The 27,112-nt window shown below is 49.4% G+C and overlaps 2 protein-coding genes across 2 annotated transcripts in view; one reads left to right on the forward strand and one right to left on the reverse strand.

Annotated features, from left to right (window-relative positions):
* LOC132571671 (class I histocompatibility antigen, F10 alpha chain-like) overlaps window positions 1–27,112 on the reverse strand; it is a 168,421-nt gene that overhangs the window by 12,569 nt on the left and 128,740 nt on the right. The window lies entirely within an intron of this gene.
* LOC132571109 (antigen peptide transporter 2-like) overlaps window positions 11,183–27,112 on the forward strand; it is a 35,922-nt gene continuing 19,992 nt past the window's right edge. The window contains exons 1-3 of the mRNA XM_060237790.1: window positions 11,183–11,277; window positions 20,267–20,397; window positions 26,881–27,086. Of these exons, the coding sequence (XP_060093773.1) occupies window positions 20,310–20,397; window positions 26,881–27,086 (294 nt within the window). The 5' untranslated portion in view covers window positions 11,183–11,277; window positions 20,267–20,309. The remainder of the gene's footprint in view (window positions 11,278–20,266; window positions 20,398–26,880; window positions 27,087–27,112) is intronic.

The raw sequence follows: 27,112 nt of genomic DNA on the forward strand, positions 1-27,112 counted from the left end.
AAAGACCTCCAAGCTCATCTAGTCCAACCCCCTGCACAATGCAGGAAACTCACAAATACCTCCCCCTGAGTTCACAGGATCTTCATTGCTGTCAGATGGCCATCTAGCCTCTGTTGAAACACCTCCAAGGAAGGAGAGCCCACCACTTCCCGAGAAAGCCTGTTCCACTGAGGAATCGCTCTAATGGCCAGGAAGTTCCAACTAATGTTGAGCCAGAAACTCTTCTGATTTAATTTCAACCCACTGGTTCTGGTCCTACCAATTCCACACCATCCTCTTGGACAGCCCTTCAAGTACTTGAAGATGGTGATCCTATCACCTCTCAGCCGCCTCCTCTCCAGGCTAAACATTTCCAGCTCCTTCAACCTTTCCTCATAGGACTTGGTCTCCAGACCCCTCACCAGCTTCGTTGCCCTCCTCTGGACCCGTTCCAGCTTGTCTATATCCTTCTTTTGCATATATATATATATTCATTCCTGTAACTCCAGCGCAGATAGTGGGAAATCCGACAGATGCCGCGCAGAGAAAGGAACGTGACCGCGGGGTAAGCTGTGTGTGAAATCGGTCTATATTTCTGTTCAGGCCTTGAATTCAGCAGGGGCTCACAGGAGCTCCCCACCTACCTTCCTTGTCCATTGAATAGGAGATGCAGCTGCATAACAATCCCTGGATTAGGAGAGTGGGCAGCCAGCCAGCCACAAGGGGCTTTGCCACGCCCCCAGCAGCCCTCATGAATCCCTGGAGAAGCCCACGCCACCCTTTCTCCACTTCTTATGTGATTTTGAGTGGTGGGTGGCTTGCTGGCCTTTTGACTGTGGGGAAAGCAGCCAAGGACAGCCCCAGAATCTCTAACCAGCCCAAGCAGGCCTCACTCACCTGGGACTCTCCTTCCTTGCGTCAGATTGCTTTTGGCTGGTGGGGGGTGGCATATGCTAATGGTTATGCTAATGAGCTGCACCATTTTGGTGTAGTGGTTGAGTGTGCGGACTCTTATCTGGGAGAACCAGGTTTGATTCCCCACTCCTCCACTTGAACCTGCTGGAATGGCCTTGGGTCAGCCATAGCTCCCTTATCTGGGAGAACCGGGTTTGATTCCCCACTCCTCCACTTGCACCTATTGGAATGGCCTTGGGTCAGCCATAGCTTTTGCAGGAGTTGTCTTTGAAAGGGCAGCTTCTGAAAGAGCTCTCTCAGCCCCACCCACCTCACAGGGTGTCTGTTGTGGGGGGAGAAGAGATAGGAGATTGTAAGCTGCTCTGAGTCTCTGATTCAGAGAGAAGGGTGGGGTATAAATCTGCAGTCTTCTTCTTCTTCACCTATTTCCCACAAAAATTATTTCTTTATTTATTTGTTTTAGTATATTTCTATTCCGCCCATTCCCGGTGGGGCTCAGGGCAGAGTACAACATATAATAAAACAAGAAAATCAAACAAAAACATTTTATAAATGAGCAACTCAACAGCACTCAGAAAATTTACCAGACAACAACCCCTGCTTCTGTTAATGCAGCCCAATATTGCATTTGCCTTTTTAGCCACCGCATCACACTGCTGACTCATGTTCAGCGTATGGTCCACTAAGACCACTAGATCCTTTTCGCACACACTACTGCCCAGATAAGTCTCCCCATCCTATAACCAGGCATTGGATTTTTCCTACCTAATGCAGAACTTTACAGAAGACTAGGCTGTGGATCAGGGAACAGCTTAAGTCTGGTTGTAGGGCAGAGCCCCCTAACTATGGGGATATATGATTCCCGGCTGTCTGGAACTTACTGTGGAGCTTTTAAAGTTAGTGTTTTTGATAATTGCAGTTGGATTCATATCTAAGGAATGAGAAGCGTGAATCAGGAACCGGAAAACAACCAACTTCAGCCTTAGAACAAAGCAGTAGACAAGTGGACCTTTAAGACCAACTAAGCTTTATTCAGAATGTAAGCTTTCATGTGCTCTTAAGCAGACTTCATCAGACAAATGGGAATGGAAGCAGCAATTCTTAATATAAGTGGGCAGTGTGGAATCATGGGAATGTTTTTAGCAGATTAAAAGAATCACAAATAGGGATCTGTGTTTGTTAGCGTTAGGACAAAACAGGGCTAAAAAACACTGGAGGGTGATAAAAAGCAGACTGCTGCCATAGGTGTGGGTGCCATAAATCTAGGTAACATTCTGGCTTTGTTAGTTTAAATAGAGGGCATGGTTGCTCAAGAGATTATAACATCCATATAGTTTGCCATGTTTTCTATCTAATATTAGTTCCCATCTCCAAGAGGTTCTGGAATGGTCACCTGCCTCTTTGTGGGGCCTGTTGACCTCCCGGAATGTCACCTGATCTCCAGACCACAGTGGGAATTTTCTCTCGAGAAAAATGGCTGTTTCGGAGGGTGGACCAAGGCCTTATGCCCTGCTGAGGCTAGGGTTGCCAATCCCCAGGTGGGGGCAGGGGATCCCCCACTTTGCAGGCTCTCTCCCCACTTCATGATCACCAGAAAGGGGGGGCGGGGAATGTCTGCTGTGCACTCCGTTGTTCCCTATGGAGAGCAATTCCCATAGGGTATAACAGCATTGATCCACAGGTATCTGAGGCTCTGGGGGAGCTGGGTTTTTTTGTTTTTTTAGATAGAGGCAGGAAATTTTCAGCATCGCATCCAATGCCTCTCCTCAAAATACCCTCCAAGTTTAAAAAAGATTGGAGCAGGGAGTTGAATTCTACGAACCTCAAAAGAAGGTGCCCCCATCCTTCATCATTTCCAGTGGAGGGAAGGCATTTAAAAAGCATGCGGTCCCTTTCAATGTGAGGGCCAGAACTCCCTTTGGAGTCCAATTTCCTTGTCACACACCCTTGCTCCTGGCTCCACCCCCAAAGTCTCCTGGCTCCACCCCCAAAGTCCCCAAATATCTCCTGAACTAGACTTGGCAACCCTAGCTGAGGTGCCTCCTCCAAACTCCGCCCTCCCCAAACTCCACCCGCAAAATCCCTCCCCCCGCAAATTTTCCCACCTGGAGTTGGCAACCCTGGATTTTTGAGCTCAGTTGCTAATTAGCAAGCCAGAAAGTCAGGTCACGTGTGAAAAGGAAGACCAGCTTGGATTTCTTGGCGCCCCACCCGGGCGGCACCTCCAGGCACGGGTTAGCAGCACACACCTACTTCTTCTCTCGGCTTGGCTTCGCGAACGAAGATTTAAGAAGGGTGCAATAGTCCACGTTTGCCGTAGGAAACGTTCCTCGCTCAGTTCTGGCTTCTCATTCGATTCTGCCTTCCAGCGCCGGCGGCTATTTCATTTGCGGAGCGCGGGCTCCCTCTCGTGGCCCGAAGAGGAAGTGGCGCGGCGGGGGCTGGACCGGGGCTGGGTTTCCCCCCTTGAAAACGAAACTAACCAACTCGAGACTCCTTCGCAGCTGCCTTCCAGAAGAGCTCCGGGGCGCGGGGGTAAGTAAGACGGGGTTTGGGGCAGAAGAAGGAGCCAATGCAAGAGTTATGGGGCAGGGGAGTGTGGGTGCATTGGAGGGGGCTGGACGGGCACGCAGCAAAGCGGAACGCGGGTTTCCTTTGCTTTGCTTTCCGAAACGGTGGGTCAGTTTCAGGTGGGGGCAACCCTCCTGGCTCCCTCTCTTCAGGAATTAACTCGGCTCGGGGGATCTCCTGATCTCCAAAGGGCAGGACTCCAAAGCGTCCTTTTTTTCTGCTGTTTTTAAAATCGGCCCAGCTCCGTTTCAGCAGAAAGGATTCTGAGGCCCGGGCGCTGCCCATGTTCCCTCTGAGCTGCAAGAATCCTCCTGGGAGCAAGGAGTCAACTTTGTGAGCGAATGGCATTCAAGTTGGGAGCTCCTGGCATTCAAAACTGTGAGCTGCAGGGGACATTTTGTAGAAAAATAGGTGGTGGGTCCTTGACCCGTGCCAGTCTGGGTTCCGACCGGGCCATGGGACGGAGACAGTGCTGGTCGCCTTGGTGGATGACCTCCAGCGGCATCTGGATCGGGGCGGCTCTGCGGTACTGATGTTATTAGACCTGTCGGCGGCATTTGATACAGTCGACCATCAGTTACTAAAGCGCCGCCTTGCCGACATAGGGGTTAGGGGGCTGGCCTTACAGTGGCTTTCCTCCTTCCTCTCTGATCGGGGACAAAGGGTGGCCATTGGGGGCGAGCGATCCCAGAGGCACACACTTGATTGTGGGGTGCCTCAGGGAGCAGTTCTCTCCCCAATGCTGTTTAACATTTATATGCGCCCCCTTGCCCAGATTGTCCGGAGGTTTGGGCTGGGTTGCCATCAATATGCAGATGACACCCAGCTCTATCTACTAATGGACGGCCGGCCTGGCTCCGCCCCAGGGAACCTGGATCGGGCCTTGCAGGCTGTAGCGGCGTGGCTTAGATCGAGTGGGTTGAAGTTGAACCCAGCGAAGACAGAGGTCCTTTGCGTGGGTCGCGGCGCCCAGGGAGGGGAAATAGCTCTCCCAACCTTCGACGGCGCACCATTGGAACCAGTGCGCCAGGTAAAGAGTTTGGGTGTTTTACTGGAGCCTTCATTATCAATGGAGGCCCAGATAGCAGCCACTGCCAAGTCAGCATTCTTTCACCTGAAGCGGGCAAGGCAGTTGGCCCCCTTCCTGGAACGCCGTGACCTCGCAACAGTGATCCATGCAACGGTCACCTCAAGATTGGACTACTGTAATGCCCTCTACTTGGGGCTACCTCTGTGCCGGACTCGGAAGCTGCAGCTAGTGCAGAATGCGGCGGCCAGGCTGTTACTGGGGCTCCCGAAATGGGAGCACATACAGCCGGGGCTGCGCAGACTGCACTGGCTGCCGGTTATCTACCGAGTCCAGTACAAAGTGTTGGTTATTACCTTTAAAGCCCTATATGGCCGAGGACCTGCCTACCTAAGGGACCGTCTCTCCCCGCATGAACCCCAGAGGGCACTGAGGTCAGCAAGTAAAAACAAAATGACCATCCCTGGGCCGAGAGAGGCCAAACTTCAAAACACCAGAGTACGAGCCTTTTCAGTTGCGGCACCTACACTGTGGAACCAGCTCCCGGAGGAGGTGCGGGCCCTGCGGAACCTCGACCAGTTCCGCAGGGCCTGCAAGACTGCCCTTTTTAGATACGCCTATAATGATACAGACTGCTGAGTTGCAATGAACGAAGAACCGCCATCTTTAACACCATTTAAACTGGCAGAGCCAGCGCCAGAACAGCTATTACTGCCAGATATATATATAATGTAATGTAAAATTAAGTATTTTAACTGAATTAACGGGTTTTTATATGTGTAATTTTAATTGCTAATTTAATGTTTTACTATCTATGTTAATATATTATTTACTGTTAGCCGCCCTGAGCCGCTTGCGGGGAGGGCGGGGTAGAAATAAAATTTATTATTATTATTATTATATTATCAGGGGCTTGTTAATGCAGCTGCACCTACTGTTCAATGGGCAAGGAGGTGGAACTCTCAGAAAGGTTCAGGAGCTCATATATGAACATATGACGCTGCCTTCTACTGAATCAGACCCTGGGTCCATCAAAGTCAGTCTTGTCTACTCAGACTGGCAGCGGCTCTCCAGGGTCTCAAGCTGAGGTTTTTCACACCTATTTGCCTGGACCCTTTTTAGTTGGAGATGCTGGGGATTGAACCTGGGACCTTCTGCTTACCAAGCAGATCCTCTACCACTGAACCACAGCCCCATTCATGGCTCTCCAGCGTCTCAAGCTGAGGTTTTTCACACCTATTTGCTTGGACCCTTTTTAGTGGGAGATGCTGGGGATTGAACCTGGGGCCTTCTGCTTACTAAGCAGATGCTCTACCACTGAGCCACCGTCCCTCCCCTGAATCCAAGGCCTGGTGAGCTGTTGCATCAATGACTTTGCTCTGGGGCCATCCTTCCTGAGCAAAGACAAAAAAAGTGTGAGCTGGAGGCTAAAAATCTGTGATCTAGCTCACACTCAGTTTAGAGGGAACGCTGCTCAGAGCACAGGTGTCTGTGGCCGCAGCAGGTCTTTGGGGAAAGGGTCGCGGCTGGCAGGCCAACCAAAGCTAGCCAGAGACTCAGCTGGGGAGATGGAAACCTCCCCTTGTGGGTTCCTCTTGTGCCCATTTTACAGATGAAGTTCTGGAGGTGACGTGACCAAGGCTGCCACAGTGAAGCTGTGGCAGAGAGAGGGAGCCTAGAGTTTGGTTTCCTCGGCCTAGGGCTCTCTCCTGGCTGGTTTTTGCTGTATTTTTAGTTGGCTTCAGAGAGGGGGAAGTGGAGGGTCCGTTCCCAGAAATCTTTTTGTAGGGGAAGGTATCAGGGTGCCGGGCGTGTGTTTAGATTGGGGTGGGGGTTTTGAAGATGCAATAGAGGACACCACCCCCATTTGCTGTGAAAAACAATTCTGTTTTTCCTTGTGGGACTGGGAATTATGGGTGGAGTTTTATTCAGTTATGGGAAGGAAGATGTGCATTTGGGCTGATGGGGATTTTTTTTTCCCACTTGGGGGTCACCGCACCCCACTCCAGGCAAGCCAATAATGACCTCTTCCTGACAAAGATGCTGCTTTTGTGGAAATCTGGCAAGTGTGCAACCATGGCTTTCTCTTTCTTTCTTTCTTTCTTTCTTTCTTTCTTTCTTTCTTTCTTTCTTTCTTTCTTTCTTTCTTTCTTTCTTTCTCTCTCTCTCTCTTTCTCTCTCTCTTTCTCTCTCCCTCCCTTTCTTTCTTTCTTTCTTTCTCTCTTTCTCTCTTTCTCTCTTTCTCTCTCCCTCCCTTTCTTTCTTTCTTTCTTTCTTTCTTTCTTTCTTTCTTTCTTTCTTTCTTTCTTTCTTTCTTTCTTTCTTTCTCTCTTTCTTTCTCTCTCCCTCCCTCCCTCCCTCCCTCCCTTTCTTTCTTTCTTTCTTTCTTTCTTTCTTTCTTTCTTTCTTTCTTTCTTTCTTTCTTTCTTTCTTTCTTTCTTTCTTTCTTTCTTTCTTTCTTTCTTTCTTTCTTTCTTTCTTTCTTTCTTTCTTTCTTTCTTTCTGGAGCTCCTTTGCCAATTAGCCACACACTCCTGATGTAGCCAATCCTCCTGGAGCTTACAGGGCTCTTCTTACAGGGCCTACCATAAGCTCTTGGAGGATTGGCTGCATAAGAGGGGTGTGGCCTAATATGCAAAGGAGTTCCTGCTACAAAAACAGAAAAGCCCTGAGTGCAACTCTGTGAGGTTAGCAGCCCAGTTAAAGGAGTGAAATGTTTCTTTGTCCATCCAAAAAGAGGGAAGATAATCTGTTGGTTGGACTGTTCTAGCGGGGGTGGGGGAGCAAGTGTTGGAACAATGCATCCTTTTAAAGCTTTTATTTAAAATATTAATAATAGCTGGATAAGAAACAAGCATGAACCAGCATGGTTGAAGCAGAGCCGTCCCTTTGGCATCATTTCGGCCTCCCTGTTTCACTCCTATAGGCCCATTTTCAAAGCAAGAGCAAAAGTTGTTGTGGCATCCAAACCGGCAAAACAGCTCCAAGCCTCAAGGCGGGTTCTTGCGAAAGAACATCCAGACCCGACACGTTGCCCAGACATCTGTTCCTCAGAAATGCAGGCAGAGTTTCATGGGCTGAAATGAATCTGCCAGGGACCGATCTGAAACTCTTTTGAGGCCTCAAAAAGATGACTTTTATTTCCCTCTCCCCACAGTTTCTGCCGCCATGGGCCTCGCCACCACCTTCTGCTCAGCTGCCCTCCTGCTTCTCTGCGACGTTGCCCTCCTCTCCTTGCTAGACCTGTGGCGGCCCTCCCTGGCTCTCCTGGGGATCCCGGCGACATGGCTGGAGGCCGGGCTGCGCCTGACAGTTCTCTTGGGGGTCCGGAGGTTGCTGTCTCTGGCCCGGCCCTCCCAGGTCCCTCCTGAGGCTGTGGTGACCTTGTGTCTGTTACCCACCCTGTACTACTCCGTGGGGCAGTGGTTCGGAGACCCCCCTCTCCTGCTCTCTTCAGCCCCGTGGTCCTGGCTGCTGCTGGGCTATGGGGCAGTGGCTGTGGCCTGCCTCACCTGGTGGGCTCTGGGGCAGGGGGGCAGCAGGGGAGAAAGCAAGAAAGAAGACAGGGCCACCTTGTGGAAACTGCTGAGGCTATTAACTCCAGATGCCCCCTACCTGGGCGGCGCGTTTGTCTTCCTCACTATTGCAGTGATGGGTGAGTGTGAGCACGGCCTGTCCGTGCGCAAGTCCTGGTGAATGTGCAGGTTGGTGGATGTGCAGGAGAGATTTTTCTCAATCAAGTTGCTGTTTAAAAAAGGGAAAAGATAAGGGAGGGGAAAAGGTAGAACTGGGCTGCTTCCACAAAGACCTGATTTGCTGCATGGTTCTTGTTGCTGCTGCAGCTGCAAAAATATTTGCAGCGACTAGAGAGCAGTTTCCCCCATATTATCTTTGTTTTAGCCCCCCCCCCCCTTCCAATCAGGAAATGGTAACTCACTTTAACATCATAGCATATTCAGGGCTTTGTTTGTAGCAGGAGCTCCTTTGCATATTAGGCCACACTCCCCTGATGTAGCCAATCCTCCAAAAGCTTACAGGGATCTTCGTACAGGGCCTACTCCAAGCTCCAGGAGAATTGGCTACATCAGGGGTGTGAGGCCTACTATGCAAAGGAGCTCCTGCTGCTAAACACCGACCCCACCCCCGAGCATATTTATCGCCTCAGTCTTCCAGTTCTGAGCCTTCAGGTTTTTGTTTGTCCTTTTGTTTTTTTGAAAAAGGCATGTTTCTAGCCCTTTTCCTTGTGGAGTTATAAGGGGGAAAGTTTATCGCATAACAATCAAAAGAGCTAGAGACTTGATTTTTTTTTTAATTTTAAAAACTAAAATCAGGAAACTGGCAGAATGGGGCAACAGGGATGTGAAAATGTTATTGTATGGCAGAGCTCTCTCAGTTACTACATTTTAAAAAGCCATCCAAGGTACTTGTGTGTGCGTGGGAGGGGGGCTGGTGGCAGCCACAGAGACTGAGAAAAGCAGAATGGCACCAATGTGGACAGACATGTACAAACATGCTTTTGTGTCCATGTGCCGTTCAAAGGAGCTTTGATGTGATCTTTCCGAAAAGATAATATCAAATCATGTTTAGAGAAAGATCTGAGCAAAGCAGGAAAAAACACAGACCGTGGACAACTGGGGGATGACGTGTGGACTCTCCCCAAAAGAGCATTACTGCATAGAAGCCAACATAAAACAGAACTTCTCTGTGGAAACAGACCAAGAATGCAGGTTTGGAGTTAAGAAGATAAGGGAAGCCATGTTGGATCAGGCCAATGGCCCATCCAGTCCAACAGTCTGTGTCACATAAGAACATAAGAGATGCCATGTTGGATCAGGCCAATGGCCCATCCAGTCCAACACTCTGTGTCACATAAGAACATAAGAGATGCCATGTTGGATCAGGCCAATGGCCCATCCAGTCCAACACTCTGTGTCACATAAGAACATAAGAGAAGCCTTGTTGGATCAGGCCAATGGCCCATCCAGTCCAACACTCTATGTCACATAAGAACATAAGAGAAGCCCTGCTGGATCAGGCCAATGGCCCATCCTGTCCAACCCTCTGTGTCACATGAGAACATAAGAGAAGCCTTGTTGGATCAGGCCAATGGTCCATCAAGTCCAACACTTTGTGTCACATAAGAACATAAGAGAAGCCCTGCTGGATCAGGCCAATGGCCCATCCTGTCCAACCCTCTGTGTCACATAAGAGAAGCCCTGTTGGATCAGGCCAATGGCCCATCCAGTCCAACACTCTGTGTCACATAAGAACATAAGAGAAGACCTGTTGGATCAAGCAAAAGGCCCATCTAGTCCAACACTCTGAGTCACATAAAAATATAAGAGAAGCCCTGTTGGATCAGGCCAGTGGCCCATCCGGTCCAACACTCTGTGTCACATAAGAACATAAGAGAAGCCCTGTTGGATCAGGCCAGTGGCCCATCCAGTCCAACACTCTGTGTTACATGAGAACATAAGAGAAGCCCTGTTGGATCAGGCCAGTGGCCCATCCAGTCCAACACTCTATGTCACATAAGAACATAAGAGAAGCCATGTTGGATCAGGCCAATGGCCCATCTGGTCCAACACTCTGTGTCACATAAGAACATAAGAGAAGCCCTGTTGGATCAGGCCAGTGGCCCATCCAGTCCAACACTCTGTGTCACATAAGAACATAAGGGAAGCCATGTTGGATCAGGCCAGTGGCCCATCCGGTCCAACACTCTGTGTCACATAAGAACATAAGAGAAGCCCTGTTGGATCAGGCCAGTGGCCCATCCAGTCCAACACTCTGTGTCACATGAGAACATAAGAGAAGATATTGGATTTGGATTTATATCCCGCCCTCCACTCCGAAGAGAAGCCATGTTGGATCAGGCCAATGGCCCATCCAGTCGAACACTGTCACATGAGAACATAAGAGAAGCCCTGTTGGATCAGGCCAGTGGCCCATCCAGTCCAACACTTTGTGTCACATAAGAACATAAGAGAAGCCCTGTTGGATCAAGCCAGTGGCCCATCCAGTCCAACACTCTGTGTCACACAGTGGCCAGAAAACCTCAGGTGCCATCAGGAGGTCCATCAGTGGGGCCAAAACTGCAGAAGCCCCCCCATTGCCTCCCCAGCTCCAAGAGTACAGAGTATCCCTCCCCCAGACACAAGTGTTTCATCTCTAAAAAACGGTAAAGGCAAGCACCAGTCATTTCCGACTCTGGGGTGACGTTCCTTTCACAATGTTTTCCTGGCAGATTTTTTACAGTTGTGGTTTGCCATTGCCTTCCCCGGTCATTACACTTTCCCCCCCAGCAAGCTGGGTACTCATTTGACCAACCTCGGAAGGATGGAAGGCTGAGTCAACCTCGAGCCGGCTACCTGAACCAGCTTCCGCTGGGATCGATCTCAGGTCGTGAGCAGAGGGGCTCCCACTGCAGTACTGCAGCTTTAGCACTCTGCGCCACATCTCTACCTTGTGACTAATCGCCACTGATGGACTTCTGCTCCATATGTTTATCCAGTCCCATCTTGAAGCGGCCTGTGCTTGTCGCTGCCACCCCCTCCTGTGGCAGTGAATTCCATGTGCTAATGACTCTTTGGGTGAAGAAGGACTTCCTTTGGTCTAGATTCTCTTCACTGTTACTAAAATGTTATCTCTGCCTTCTCTCTCTCTCTAGCTGAAACGTTCATCCCTTACTATACGGGACGCGTGATTGATATCTTGGGCAAGAAATACAACTCTGAAGTCTTCTCGGACGCCATCTTCCTCGTCTGCATAGTGTCCCTGGGCAGGTGAGATACTTCCCCTCCCCCCCCCCCCCCGATATTCCCAACAACACCTTTAAAGCATCAGAGCTAAAGATGGAGTCAGTGTGTGGCAGAGTTTGGACAGAGCGGCAGTGGAGAGCCAAAGAAGTCGTGCCCTCTCTCCTGCAACCCCCCGACTTGCGGCCCCCTCCCCTCTTTGTCGCTAGGATTGGAAAGCATCATCTCATCGCTAAGAATCAAGATTTCCCTCTTCATTTTAATTTAATTATATTAACTGAATTTCAAGGTGAATTGCAGGATGTGAAAAAGTGTCATCAGACGGCATAAAGCAGCCAGTGAATGAATGAATGAAACTCCCCTTGGGTTATAGGAGGTGGGTGAGCAGACAAGACAGACCCAGAAGCACCTGGGGAGGGGGGGGGAGGAGGGACATAGGGCCACTGTGCCCCCCTCATCATGGCCACTCCAAGCTGTACTGTGAGCTGCCCTTGGACACTGCGGCAACTGATCTTTGGATCACTGTTGGTCAGTTTGTGTCCCTGGTGGATTAGTCTGTTTTTGTGCAGCAACACAATAGCATTTTTTTTCTGTAGCAGAACGCCTTTACATATTAGGCCATACACCCCTGATGTAGCCAATCCTCCAAGAGCTTACAGGGCTCTTCTTACAGGGTCTACTGTAAACTCCAGGAGGATTGGCTACATCAGGGGGTGTGGCCTAATAGGCAAAGCAGTTCCTGCTACAAAAAACGCCCTGAGTAGCACACTATTGCACTCGCAGGGTTATTGCACAGGAAGAGAGCAACAACCAGCTAGCCTTCCAGGTAGCAGAAGGAGCCTCCACTGGGCGGAGACTCCTCTGGGTCCCTCTGTGGGCTACGGATAACTTGGAAGCCAATCCCAGGACTTGCAGTTGCTGTGAATAGTTAGCTCCTTCTCTCTCTGTGCACCCCCTTCATTCAGTTCTTGAGGCGCGTATCTCTGAGTTTTTAAATTCCTTTCTCCAGTTTAGTGAAGGAATCATCAGTTACACATGTAGGTTCAGGAAGAAGAGAGGTCTGACTTCTTCAGCCAATCCTCACTTTATTTATACATTCCTTGAAGCTACATATTTGCTTAGTACATAGTGTTTAAACAAACAGCAGGATACATCTGTTCAAGGAAGACAGACTAAAGTTATACTTGTTTGCAGGATTCAATACAGTCATCAATTTGTCAATACTGCAAGGGTCAGCATAAAGAGTAAGAATGGGAGTAAACAGGATGTGAGATGCCTGTGCCCTTTTGACTCTTCAGCCACAATAGGAAATATGGGAGCTTCCAGGCTGGTATGCCAGGCAGATGGTGCATCTTTGTGAGACCTGCGAACCAAGCAGTTTCTCCGGGCATGAGATTCTCACATGCCACTCTTTTTTATTTTATTTTTTGTAGGCTATCTGTACACTCGTGTTCACCCCAACTACTTTATTCATAGATAATAGGTGATAATATAGTAAGGCATTTTTAAAGCCTGATCATAGCTAAGCATTTATGATTTAACACCATTTGTTTTATAACCTCAAGACCCTTTAAAGGACTAGCCCTAATTGGATATGCAAGGGACGTATGCAGGTGACATGCTATAGACTGAATCAATTCATGTGCCTTTATGGCAAGCAACTTATTGTGGCCTAGGTGATTAAGATACACACATTCAGACATAGGTGAGAGCATTGCCAGAGATGGGCAGTCCATACTGGCTCATTATTACAATACAAAAACCATTTCCTAAATAATTCCTTGTTCCCCTCCTCCCTTAGTCTAACAAAAGGTCTTCTTTCTTGAGTTCATGGAGAGTTTGTGTGCTCTATTTCATGACAATCTTTTCACAGGAAAATCTGTTTCTATTGCAGCCAAAAGGAATTCTTTTTATTTGGAAGCACGACTTGTAAGGGGCAGTGGTGTGATCAGCTGCTGTTGTGATCAGCTGGGGCAACCAGCCTTTTGCTAGGCAGAGGAATTTCCCTGGAAATAAGTTTTCTCCATAACTCAGTTTGGATGGGGTTTTGGGGGAGGCCTTCCTTCCAACATCAATGAGGCATGGCCAGGCAAATTTCAGGACTTCTGGGTAGATATGGAAGAGCCTAGAAAACATACTTGGAGAAACAAACAAAACAACAATAATAGGTGCTTTTTTCCTTTTAAAGCATTTCTTGGCTGTCCACAAATTGCCATAACTTGAGCTCAACCCTGTTGAGATAGGGTTGCACACATTAGATAAATTACCACACTTGTTTTGGACTGGAGACGTCTTCCTCCTTATATGGAGTCTTAGTTTGACAAGGTCTCTATACTTCCATCGTTAAAGGGCAAATTTTGTACACCATACATTATGCAGCATACAAATCCACAATATAAACTTATGCATCACTTCTCATGATTCAGGCTAGTGTACACCCATATAGAAGGCATGCACCTAGAGATTCATGAGAGGCTTTTTACTTTGTTGCAACAGATATGAATTTTAAAAAAGAAAACGTGAAATTGTGCACAAGATTGGAGCTCCAAAAAGAGATTACCAGAGTTGGAATTACCCCTGGATTATGAAAATGGTCACAAAAAAGGAAAGAAAAACTCTTGCTATTGCTTTGGAACATATGAAATTGTCAAAAATAAGAAAAACTTCAAAAAACAAACAAAACAAAACTGAGGCCTCAATAGAACACTGCCAGCTTTAACATCCATGTATATGAGGTGTCAGACTCAAAATGATTAGGGAACTGGATCAGAGAATTTAAACCATTTTTCTCTGTGCCAGTTCATCCAAAATTTGTTCTGTGGGTCTTGCATAGGTGTGAGAGTGGGTTTCAACAAACTTTAACAAAATCCTAAAAGCAAATTCTGGTTAATACACCTTGACAAACACACAAAACAATTCTTAAATCTATTTATAATAAGCATGCAATAAATATATAAACTTAGGAGAAAACCTAGTAAGGAGCTTGCACAGCCAAGGAGATGTGTGTGGCAGTGCAAAGATATAATTTAAAACTGATGCATAAAGCAGGGTGCTAAAACATGCACCTTGATGAAGAAGGTTGAAATAATGGCGAGGCTGAAACTTCATAAAATTGATGAGCATGTAGATGCCTCCTTCCACAGGTAAGAGGTTCACCAAATAGCTAAATAGGAAGAGAGATATGCACAGTTCATAGATGGAATATAACTATTAAATGACATTAAGAGAGCAAATGAAGATATACATTCGAGGAATGCAGAACATTATTAAAGCCCAGATTTCTAAGAGTTTTCAGGAATTCTGCCTAGTGAATTACCAGCAAATCTAGAAAAGGTATTTCTATGAGAAACACAACACTGAGAATAACTGGGTCACTGGTAAAACAAACAAGTTTTGCAAGACTTAAGAGAGAAGATGCACAGTGAGAGGGTAGTTTTATCCCAGGAAAGATATAGATGTTCTTTTATAACACATGCTGTAATTTCAAATGAAAAGAGGTCTTGTAGGAACCAAAATTTGTGAGGTAGAATTTTAAAACACTGTGTGTTTTTTCAGAAAATAAAAATTCAGAACTAACAAAAGGAATTTTCAGATTTAAATGAATAAAAAATTGGGAAAGTTCAAAGTAAGATAGAAAACTTGACAGGAGACAGAATACATAAATACAAACAATAGAGACTAGTCATGGTTTTCATTGTGAGTTGCAAAAACAGCAGCCACCAAATTCTCTGGAGAAGGCTCTTGCCCAGCCTCTTCCAGCGTTTGAGGCTGAGATTGAAATTAGGAACCAGATTTGGGAGACCCTGATGCCATGCCATCTTTAGCCGGGCGAATACAATGTGCCAGAACCCACAGAAGACCTGCAAGAGAAAACTACAGCAGCATGCCTGCACCCCCAGGTAAGGGGAGCTGGATCATGCCAAGTTAATAAGCTCAAAGACCAAATTCAACTGTTCCTGCATTTGGGTAGGAACTCCCATTTTCACTCCTTTTAATTGTTTTTTGAAGAGTGGCTTTCAAGGTCTGATTAGCATGTTCCACAATAGCTTGACCTGTGGAATTATAAGGAATACCAGGACTGAAACTGATGTCTCATTGAATACAAAAAATTTTTGGAAACCAACAGAATAGTAGGCAGGGCCATTGTCTGTCCTGAGTTTTTTGAAGTTTGCCCAGGACAGTGATGGCAGCAATTAAGTGAGCAATGACATGAGTAGCAGACTCCCTTCTTTGAGGAGTGGCCCACTACCACAAAGGCAGAAATAAGGTGAGCCACGACATGTTTTGTGGCTGCACCATAGTGAGCAGTAGCCTAAAGATATTTAGAGTACATGTCTAGGCAAATATGGAGGCAGTATCAGGGTGTCAGGGAAACTATATGGTTAATCTCCATTTGTCAAAGTTTGTTGGGGAGCACTTTCCTTATGAGGAAAGGTTAAAACTTTTGAGGCTCTTTGGCTTGGAGAAACATTGACTGCAGGGTGACATGATGAAGCTTTACAAGATTATGCATGGGATGGAGAAAGCAGAGAAAGAAGTACTTTTTTCCCTTTTTCACTTGTGAGCATTCAATGAGATTGCTGAGCAGTCAGGTTAAAACACATAAAAGGAAGTACTTCTTCACCCAAAGGGTGATTAACATGTGGAATTCACTGCCACAGGAGGTGGTGGCAGCTACAAGCAAAGTCAGTCCCAAGAGAGGACTAGATAGCAATATAGAGCAGAGGTCCATTGGTTGCTATCAGCCACAGTATATATAAACCTATATATGTGCATGTGTGTATGCATAGAAAAAGACATTGGATCTATATTCTGCCCTCCCTCACAGCAGACACCCTGTAAGGTGGGTGGGGCCGAGAGAGCACTGACAGAAACTGCTCTTAACCAGAACAACCTCTGAGAGGGCTATGACCGCCCAAGGTCACTCCAGCAGGTGTAAGTGGAGAAGTGGGGAATCAAACCTGGCTCTCCCAGATAAGAGTCTGCACACTTAATCACTACACCAAAGTGACACACGTATTGGTCACTGGATGACACAAAGTGCTGGATTGGATGGGCTGTTGGCCTGATCCAACACAGCTTCTCTTATGTTAGTTTACAAACTACACGGGTTAACAGCATAAATAGCGAAAAAACATCTTTTAAAATCTCATCAGCAAATGCATTGCCCTGAGCAATCACACCAGGAAGATTAAAATTAAAATTGCTTTTCACTATGAGTAACAGAAAATAGGTAACTCACAACCAAAAAATTAAAAACTGCAAGATTAAAAATATAGCCAATCAAATTAAGGTCAATTTGGAGAGACACCTGTACCAGGAAGCCATTGCTCTAGCAGCAATCTCAGCCTGGTGCACTGAGCACTGTTGCAAAGTAAAGTGTGTTTTACACTTTCCCCCCCAGCAAACTGAGTACTCATTTGACCAACCTCAGAAGAGTAGAAGACTGAGTAACCCTGAGGCAGCTACCTGAATCCATCTTCTGCCAGGCCGTAAGCAGAGCTCAGGACTGCAGTACTGCAGCTTTAACACTCTGCACCACGGGGCTCTTTTTGAATCCAAATTAGCATTTCCCTTGGCCAATTTCATCATCAATTTTCCTGCTGCATCAGGATTATCAATCTGTCTTCTGATTGCTGCCTGAAGACAATTGGTAAGGTCTAAGTAGAGTTTTTGTAGCTTTTGACAGACAGTTGCAAAACTATGGGCTGGTTTCCCTTCTGTAGGTACCTTGACAAAGGCCTGTAAAGCACATTTAGACGCAACAGCAAGGGTTGCAAAAGAGAACACAGATTGAGCTTCAATAGTACGGAACTGTCCAGATCCATATAGTTGTTCAGCAGTATAAGACGCATTGGAGCCACACCCTTGAGCATCAGCCAAATGACAATATTCACTGTCCCATGCCACATACTGTTCAGGAGTTAACATCATCGTTATCATATTTTTCCAGTCTTGAGGAATCCCAGTGTATCCATTAGAGATTCCTTCTAAAGGACTTTGCACATTGGTTTCCCCTATGCCCATATTTCTGATAACCTTTTGAGTTTCACCGAAGACAGAGTGGGGCAACACAGTATAGGTAACAACTTACTGCCTGTTCTCATTCTGTGCATATATTACTGGGCATACTGAGAAAAGGTCAGGCACCTCTTCCCTTGTCAAATGCACAGGGCGAATAGACAACATTTCTGCCAATTCTGGGACATCTTCCAATTTTGCCTGATCAAGTTCCTTCTCCAAAACTTCACAGATCATGCGTTCCAGGGCGTTAGATGGTGGGCCGACGGGTGGATCTGTTGGTGGAGGAGGGGGAGAAGGAGGAAGAAGAAGAAGAGGCAGGCGGCGGAAGTTGGACACCAGTGCCTTTTAGGGGACAATCTTTGGAGAGCTGGCTTGGGTTAGAAACGGGCATAAATTTCTCTACTGCATACCTGCATTTATGCCAGACTTGCAGCAGTTGAATAGAAGCTTGGGGCTCTGTGTGAAAGGTCTTCCCTATCTTCTCCCAGTCCTGAAGTTTAAAAGAACCTCCCTTCGGATTCCAGGGGCATTGCTTACTGATCTCTTCTAACAGAGACTTAAGTTGGCCAGAAGTCACGGACCCGCCGGACTTTTGGATCAAAAACTTTAACTCACATAAATGTTTCTGCTCAGCCTGAGAGAACCTTCCACCCATACTTACCAAATGAAAGGGGTCGTTTTAGAACGACGGAGTGCGCACTTCGGGGCCGTAATCCAGGCGTTTGATAAGTAGGAGCTGAGCTGCTGGGCTGTGCCAGCTGATACCTGAAAGCAGGAGCTTTTATCCCGGGAGCTGAGCTGTGCCTGCTTCAGTGAGCTGAATGTCCCTGTTCGGGTGCCACTTGAAGGAATCATCAGTCACACATGTAGGTTCAGGAAGAAGAGAGGTCTGACTTCCTCAGCCGACCCTTACTTTATTTATACATTCCTTGAAGCTACATATTTGCTTAATACATAGTGTTTAAACAAACAGCAGGATACATCTGTTCAAGGAAGACGGACTAAATCTATACTTGTTTACAGGATTCAATACAGTCATCAATTTGTCAATACTGCAAGGGTCAGCATAAAGAGTTAGAATGTGAGTGAACAGGATGTGAGATGCCTGTGCCTTTTTGACTCTTCAGCCACAATAGGAAATATGGGAGCTTCCAGGCTGCTATGCCAGGCAGATGGTACACTCACTTTCCTGTTTGTGGTCTTTGTGAGACCTGCAAACCAAGCAGTTTCTCAGGGCATGAGATTCCCACAGTTTAGTGTCATCGTTAAGTGCGCGGACACTTATCTGGGAGAACCGGGTTTGATTCCCCACTCCTCCACTTGCAGCTGCTGGCATGGCCTTGGGTCAGTAAGAACTCTGGCAGAGGTTGTCCTTGAGAGGGCAGCTGCTGTGAGAGCTCTCTCAGTCCCAACCACCTCACAGGGTGTCTGTTGTGGGGGAAGGGAAGAAGATAAAGGAGATTGTAAGCCGCTCTGAGACTCTGAAATATAAATCCAGAGCCAGGATTTAAATCCAGAGCCAGTTTGGTGTAGTGGCTAAGTGTGCAGACTCTCATCTGGGAGAACCGGGCTTGATTTCCCCACTCCTCCACTTGCACCTGCTGGAGTGGCCTTGGGGCAGCCATAGCTCTGGCAGAGGTTGTCCTTTAAAGGGCAGCTTCTGGGAGGACTCTCTCAGCCCCACCCACCTCACAGGATGTCTGTTGTGGGGGAGGAAGGGAAAGAAGATTGTGAGCTACTCTGAGACTCCTTGAAAGGGCAGCTTCTGAGAGAGCTCTCTCAGCCCCACCCACCTCACAGGGTGTCTGTTGTGGGGGAGGAAGGGAAAGGAGATTGTGAGCCGCTCTGAGAGTCTATAAATCTACGATCTTCTTCTTCATGTTCCTTCAAAGACTCTCTATCTAGTCCCCTTATTTTACCCTCCGCAATCCTGCATGGTCAGTCAGGATAAGAGAGAACGATAGGTCCGAAGTCAAGCCCTCCTTCCTTTCTCTTTGACAAAGGGTTTGCTGAATTTGTAGTTGCCCTCCCACGAGGCTATCCAGCCCTTTCCCGGAATTTAGTCTCTTTCTGCTAGGCAGCCTTGAAATTTTTCTCCAGGCCCTGTTGGCAACCCTGCTTATGAAACCTTGAGTCCTGGCAGGTGTGGAGGGTGGGGGCTGTTCTGCCCAACCAGGCCACAGTGCAGAGTTGGCATGAGGGAACACCGTGGCACCTTTTCCTTGGACTTCCCCGCTGCCCTTCTGATCGTGGGGTCATTTTGTAGAAAAAGAGGTGCCGGAGCTCGTTATCACAACTCATTTGCATGCCTCATGTGCATCTGCCACACACCCTTGATATCCCTGGACGGTTTACTAAATTATATCACCTCAGCATCTGCCTTAAAAAGCTTCTTGAATTATTTATTTATTTATTTTATTTAGTATATTTCTATTCTGCCCATTCCCGGAAGGGCTCAGGGCGGAGTACAACATGAAATAAAACAATAAAATACAATAAAAACATTTTATAGACAGCTCAACAGCGCTTAGAAAATTTACCATGACAATTATAAGTGTTGTAATAAAACCTGACTCCCCTCATACTTTTTAAAATTACTTTCTCCTATGTGGCCACAGTGGCATGAGGGAGATTTCCGTCTGCCTGCTTTATATGTATTGGTTATTTTCCCATTTTTTGTGGGAGGAAATGTTAAAAAGTTAGTCAAATCTTAAGAGTTCAGCAAAATTCTCACAGGGGTTGAACAGTGGAGCCCAGAAGCAAGTATTTTCTTGGCGGGGGTGGGGAAGGTAAGAAAGAAAGAGCACAATAAAATTGAGAGGTTCCTGTGAGCCCCTGCCCAAAATGAGGCCTGGTGGGCGCATGCGCCTCAGGAGTGCCCAGAGCTCAACTCTTTGGGAAGGCGACCTGAGTATCTGGAGTGACTCATTGCCTGAAGGATGCAGCCGCATGGAGGGACCCACAATCTCTCTTTCTCTTGTGCCCGTTTCAGCTCTTTGTTCTCCGGCTGTCGCGGGGGGCTCTTCACATTCAGCATGTCCCGGATGAACCTCCGGGTGCGCGGCCTGCTCTTCTCGTCTCTGGTGCGGCAGGATCTGGCCTTCTTCCAGGAGGTGAAGACAGGTGAGGGAGCCTGGAGTGACCCGTCCAGACCTATTTTTGCAACCGTTCTTTCTCACGTTTGCTGCTGCTGGAATTCACCATTTCTGGGATGCGTTTATCTGTCACTCCACTGGTTACTATTTCTCTTGTCAAGGTTGGACCCCGTGGGTTCCCTGGGCAGTTGTACACAAGTAATCAGACCTTTGTTTATTTTTATAAAATGATCTATGGAGTTTTATTAATTTTAATCACAATAAAGATTTACTTTCCAGGCACCACGTTAGTATAAAGCAGGGGTGTCAAACATGCAGCTTGGGGGCTGAATCAGGCCCCAGAAGGTTCCTATCAGGCCAACGAGCAAGTCTGCTTTCTTCTCCCTCTGTCTTGTTTCCTTCTGCGTCACAGCTTGCTTTGCCAGGCTTGCTCAATCGCACAGGAGCTACAGAGCAAAGCCTCTATCTTCTCCATTGGCTGAGCCTCCTCCCTTGGGGAGGAAGGGAGGAGGGTGAGCTTGCTTTGCCAGGCTCTCTCAATCACACAGCAGTTACAGAGAAAAGCCTCTGTTTTCACCATTGGAATGAGGCTCCTCTCTTGGGGAGGAAGAGAGCTTGCTTTGCCAGGCTCTCTCAATCGCACAGCAGAGCTACTGAGCCAAGCCTCTCTTCCTTCTATTGGCTGAGGCTCTGCCCCCCTCATCCCCTGAGGAGGAAGGGAAAGAGCCAGAGCTTCCTTTGCCCAGTTCCCTTGACCTTCACGGGAGAGATTCAAAATCTTTGTGTTTGTCTGTGGCCTTTATAAAATTTATATCTCTGCTACCTGGCATTACATTTTATGACATGCGTGGTCTGGCCTGACAAGTCTCATTTATGTCAAATCTGGCCCTCATAAGAAATTAGTTCAACACCCCTGCTCTAAAGCCTACAGCAAGAAAATGAGCTTAACCATCTAACACTTTCCAGTACTTGCATTAGACGGCACAGACCTTACATCCAAATGCAGAAGGCCACAGCTCAGGCATTCTCTATTGTTACTAGCAATTGCAGTTTGAGCATATAAAAATTCAGACTTTCGGTCCCACAGAATCTAGGCTAGTCTCTCTTCTTCTGGGCCTTAATTCAATTATAGTTTTTTTGCCCAACAACCTCTATTGATGGTGATATCCATTCAGGACATGTTCTCAAGAGAAGCCTGTAGAAGTTTACCTCACCACTCAGGTTCTCCCCCTTCTATCCTTCAAGCTGCAGGTTCTCATGATAAGTCAATTATTATACTCCCACCTCTGGCCTTGAAGGTGATAAGGGCTGTGTAGGCCAATAAATATTTATTTATTTATTTATTAGGTTTATATCCCGCCGTATCCCAAAAAATGGGCTCAGGGCAGCTCACAATAAGATATAGACAAATAACACTAAAACCAGAATTAAAACAAGACAAGATGGCGGCAAACCTACAACAACTCCAGAACAATCTATAATGCCTCCTGCAGATGTAAAACAGCATATTTCCGAGGGCAGGGGAGGCCGAGATGGATTGGACATCCATTGCCTCAGCCAAAGACCTGGCGGAATAGGTAGATCTTGACGTTTGGGACTCATCCATGGATTTAGCCAGTGTAATGTACTGAGACTCGAGACGATTGAAAGGCAACATTCTTTAATGGGGGCACATTACAAGAGAGAGAACACGCGGGCCGGGTCCCGCTTATATACATAACCCGGAACTGCCCCCCAGACTGACAAGTCCAATCCTGGTCAGTTAAACTGGGCGGTACCCAAGGCGAGTGACATCCGGGGACCCGTGGGTCGCCTTCTGTCGAGCCCGCCATGAGACATGCATTAAAGTCAATACATAACACTCCTCCCCCCTTAGCTCAGGACACATAGTCCCGCAAGTAAGTGGGGGCTGTCCGTACTCTGGTCGACCTCCGGGGGGCCTCTTGGGGTGCCACTGGCTCGGTCGGGGGCTCGGCTGCTGTGGTGGATGGGGCGGCGGGTTCCCGGCTTGGGGAAACCACTGGCCTCTGGTTGGTTCCGCTCTCCGGTTCGGTCGGGGCTCTAGCCTGGGGGTCTTCTTTGCTCGGGCGGGGCTCCGCTACCTGCTCCCATGGAGCGGTTGGCGGGGCCATTTCCCGGGGCAGGGTGGCCCTGGGTTCCCCCCTGCCCTGTATGGCTTCGGGCTCTTCTGGCAGGGTGTGGCGGTGCATTTGGTCGATGTGCCTTCGCAAGATTGGGCCCTCTTCTGTGGCTACATCATAGTGGCGGGACCCCAGAACGCGCAGTACCCGCCCGGCTACCCATTCGGGGCCGACCGCGTAGTTCCGTGCGTACACCGGATCTCCCAAGAAGAATCCCCTGGCCGCTTCTCTGGTTTCTGGGGACCCTCGGATGTCCGAAGCCCTGTCGGGGTGCAACCGATCTAGTCTAGTGATCAGTTTGCGCCCCATGAGTAGTTCCGCTGGGCTCACCCCTGTACTTGGGTTGGGGGTTATCCTGTTGTCGAACAGGAAGGCGGCTAGACGGTGGTCCCAATCCCCTTGAACAATGCGGCCCAGGGCTTCCTTTGTGGTTCGCACCATTCGTTCCGCCTGGCCGTTGGTGGCCGGGTAGAATGGGGCGGACCGTATGTGCCTGATTAGGTACCTCTGTAGGAACTCTTGGAATTCCCTGGAGGTAAAGGCGGTCCCGTTGTCCGAGACTATGGTGTCCGGGATCCCGTGTGTGCTCAGGGCCCTGGCAGCGCTCGTATGGCCGCTGCTGTGGAGGTGGACGCTACTGGAATGACCTCCAGCCACTTGGTGTACGCGGCCACCAAGATAAAAAATATCTGACCCTGGAAGGGGCCCGCAAAGTCGACGTGGAGCCTTGACCATGGTTTCCTGTTGGTTTCCCATCGTTGTGCGGGGGCGCTTGGTGGTTCGGGTTGGGATTCCTGGCACACTCTACACCTCCGAACCCAACTTTCTATCTCTTCGTCCATCCCCGGCCACCAGACATAGCTCTGTGCTAGGGCTTTCATCCTCACAATCCCTGGATGAGTTTCATGGAGCGATTCTAGTACTCGCTTCTGTAGCAGGGGCGGCACCACTACCCTGCTGCCCCAGAGGAGGCACCCTTTGTGGGCAGCTAATTCCTCCTTCCTCATGGTGTATGCCCTGAACTCTTCCCCCAGCTTACCCTCTGGCCAGCCCCTTACCACCCAGTCGAGAACCCTCGCGAGTGTCTTGTCTCTCCCTGTGGCTTTCGCTACCTCTGCTGTGTGTAGGGGCCGCTCTGGGAGAGTTTCTATAAGCATAACATGGTGGGCCGGAGCTGGGTCGGGGTCCATGGTGGGCAACAGCAAACGGCTGAGCGCGTCTGCGTGGCCCATTGCCTTGCCCAGCCAGTGGACCAATGTGTATGAGTAGGAATTGAGAAATTGATTCCACCGCAGCACGCGCTGCAATAAGATTTGCAATGTTTGGCGGTCCGGGGCCAAAAGGCCTAGGAGCGGCTTGTGATCTGTGGCTATGGTGAACTTCCTCTCGTACAAATAGTCATTGAACTTATGTACCCCCGCCACGATCGCCAGAGCCTCTTTGTCGATCTGGGCGTAGTTCCGCTCGGCCGGGGTAAGGGTCCGGGAGTAGTATGCCACCGGCACCTCCCTCCCGTCCGGGAGTTGGTGCCCCAGGACGGCGCCCACCCCGTACGGTGATGCATCACAAGCAAGGACTACGGGTAGGCTCTCATCGAAATGGTGGAGCACGTCATTTGAGATGAGCAGCCCTTTTACTGCCTGAAACGCCGTGTCCTGTGCCCTCCCCCAGACCCAAGGGGCATTTTTGTCCAGGAGTCTGTGGAGGGGCTCCGCAACGGCCGCTTTGTGGGGTAGGAACGAATGGTAGAAGTTTAATAACCCCAAGAAACTCTGTAATTCTGTAGTTCTACAGTTCTGCCTTGTTCTTGGGGGTGGGGGCTTCTACAATGGCGGTGGCTTTGTCGGGTGTCGGGTGGATCCCAGCTGCGTCCACCGCAAACCCCAAGAATTCTACTCTGGGCACCCCCAGGGAGCACTATTCTCGCTTCACCTTCAGGCCGGCTTCTTGGAAATGGCGAAGTACCTCTCGCAGCCGGATGCGGAATTCCTCTGCATCGGGGGCGGCGATTAAAACGTCGTCGAAGAAGGGCTGGGGATCCCTTTGAGGAGAGAATCCATCAGACTTTGGAATACCCCCGGGGCCATGCTCACCCCAAACTGTAACCTCCGCACCTTGAACGCCCCCCTGTGGATGACTATGGTCTGTGCCTCGGCCGTGGCGGCGTCCACTGGCAGTTGTTGGTACTCCTGGGCCCGGTCCAGTTTTCCAAAAACCTTGGACCCCGCTAACGCAGCCAGAACGTGGCTGATAACTGGAACCGGATAGGGATTATCTTGAAGTGCCTTGTTAATAGTGCACTTATAATCCGCGCAGATGCGCACCTCCCCGTTTGGCTTTACGGGGGTCACTATTGGGGTTTCCCACGCGGCATAGGACACGGGTTCCAGCACCCCCTGGGCCGTGAGGCGGTCCAATGCCTCCTCTATTTTGGGCTTCAGTGCAAACGGAACTCGCCTTGCCTTTAGCCTTACTGGCCGCACTAGGGGATCGAGGGGTAAGGATATGGGGGCCCCCTTGTAGCAACCCAGGGCCCCATCGAACACCTCCGGAAACTCCTTGCACACCTCATCGAATCCCCCCACCCCCAGCTGTTGTACCCCCACAATTTTTATTCCAAGGGGTCGGAACCATGCTAGACCCAACAGAGTGGTGAGCTGGCGTTTGACCACCAGTATGTCGAGTTTGCCCCGAAACCCGTTGTATTCCACCCGCACGGTTGCCCACCCCAGGACTTGCACAGGGTTCTTTTGAAAGTCCCGAAGCACGAAACTAGCCGGCCGCAAGCTGGGCCGGCCATGTGGGCACAGCCCCTTTAAGGACTCCTCCGAGATTATAGAGATGGAGGAGCCCGAGTCCAGTTCCATCAGGCAGGGCTTGCCCTCGATCCTGATCGAGACCGTGACCTTGCGGGGCGTCCCGTCGGGCAAGTTCATTACCTGGACGCTGGTTGATGCTGTCGCGTATTCACCGGTTGACTCCTGGTTCGTGGACTAGTGGCGGCAGGGGGGTCTGGCGCGGCAAGCCCTTGCTATGTGGCCCATCTTGCCGCAGCTCCGACAGACCATGTTGCGGTAGGGGCAGTCCCTTTGCTCGTGGGGGTCGCCGCAGCTGGCGCACTTGGTCGAGGGTGGTCTCTCCGTCGCTCAGGGTCGCTGAGTCGCTCGGGGGGTCGACCCTGCTTGACGGCGCAGCTGGTATGCTTCTTCTTCCTCCGGCCTGCCGGGGTCCATCTCACCCTGGTGGACGGCGTCGGTTCTCGCCTTGGGAAAGGTCCTTGTGGTCCGCTCGAACGCCACGGCTTCGTTAAAGGCGCTCCGGAGGGTGAGCTCTTCCTTCGCAAAGAGCTTCTCTTGGAGCCTCTCGTCTCGCAGGCCCCACGTGAATCGATCCGCCAGGGTCTCCTCCAGCTGTGCGAAGCTGCAGTTGCCCACGATCTGGCGTAGGGCCGCCAGGTACTCAGCGGCCGATTCTCCCGCTGCCTGGTCCCTCTGGTGGAAGAGGAACCGGCGGGCCACCCGTGAGGGCTGAGGCAAGAAGTGGCCGGTGAGGAGTCTGACTATCTCCTCATAGGACTTCTCGGTGATCTTCGCGGGGGCCAAGAGACCCTTGGCGATCTCGAACATGGCCGCCCCGCAGACACTCAGGAGAACGTCCCTGTTCAAGCTGTCTTCCACGATTCTGTTGGCTCGCAGGTAACATTCAACCCGTTCCGTGTAGGACTCCCAGCCCTCCGGATTCGCGGGGTTGAACTCTTCGATGTGGCCCATTGTACCGCTCTGGTTAGCCATGGTGGCTGTGGCGGCGGCGGTAGTCACCCGCGGGTTGCCTTCGAGGTCTCCGACGGAGCCCTGTTTGAATTTGCCGGGCTATGATCCCATCCTCGTCGCCACTGTAATGTACTGAGACTCGAGACGATTGAAAGGCAACATTCTTTAATGGGAGCACATTACAAGAGAGAGAACACGCAGGCCGGGTCCCGCTTATATACATAACCCGGAACTGCCCCCCAGACTGACAAGTCCAATCCTGGTCAGTTAAACTGGGCGGTACCCAAGGCGAGTGACATCCGGGGATCCGTGGGTCGCCTTCCGTCGAGCCCGCCATGAGACATGCATTAAAGTCAATACATAACAGCCAGATTGCCACTGACGGAGAAATTATAAAGACAACTCCTGCCTGTTCACCTTCCTCCCTTAAAATCATAGAGTTGGAAGGGACCTCTAGGGTCATCTAGTCCAACCCCCTGCACAATGCAGGAAACCCACAAACACCTCCCCCTAAATGCCTAAATGACATAAATGCCTTGTTTTGACTCTATCCAAGAAGGTTTTCCTGATCCTACTGGAGTCTTCCTCTTTGCCCTGCAGGGGACCTGACCTCCCGACTTTCCAAAGACACGACCATGATGAGCGAGTCAGTGCCGACCAACGCCAACATCTTCCTGCGCTCCCTGATCCAGGCCGTCTGGCTCTACTGCTTCATGCTCGGCCTCTCTCCGCGCCTGACTCTGCTGACCCTCATTGAGATACCGCTCATGATGGCCCTCCAGAGGGTCTACGACACTCGTCACCAGGTGTGTGGCTGCAGAGCGGTCAGGTG

This window comes from Heteronotia binoei, chromosome 5 (assembly GCF_032191835.1).
Source record: "Heteronotia binoei isolate CCM8104 ecotype False Entrance Well chromosome 5, APGP_CSIRO_Hbin_v1, whole genome shotgun sequence".
Taxonomy (NCBI): domain Eukaryota; kingdom Metazoa; phylum Chordata; class Lepidosauria; order Squamata; family Gekkonidae; genus Heteronotia; species Heteronotia binoei.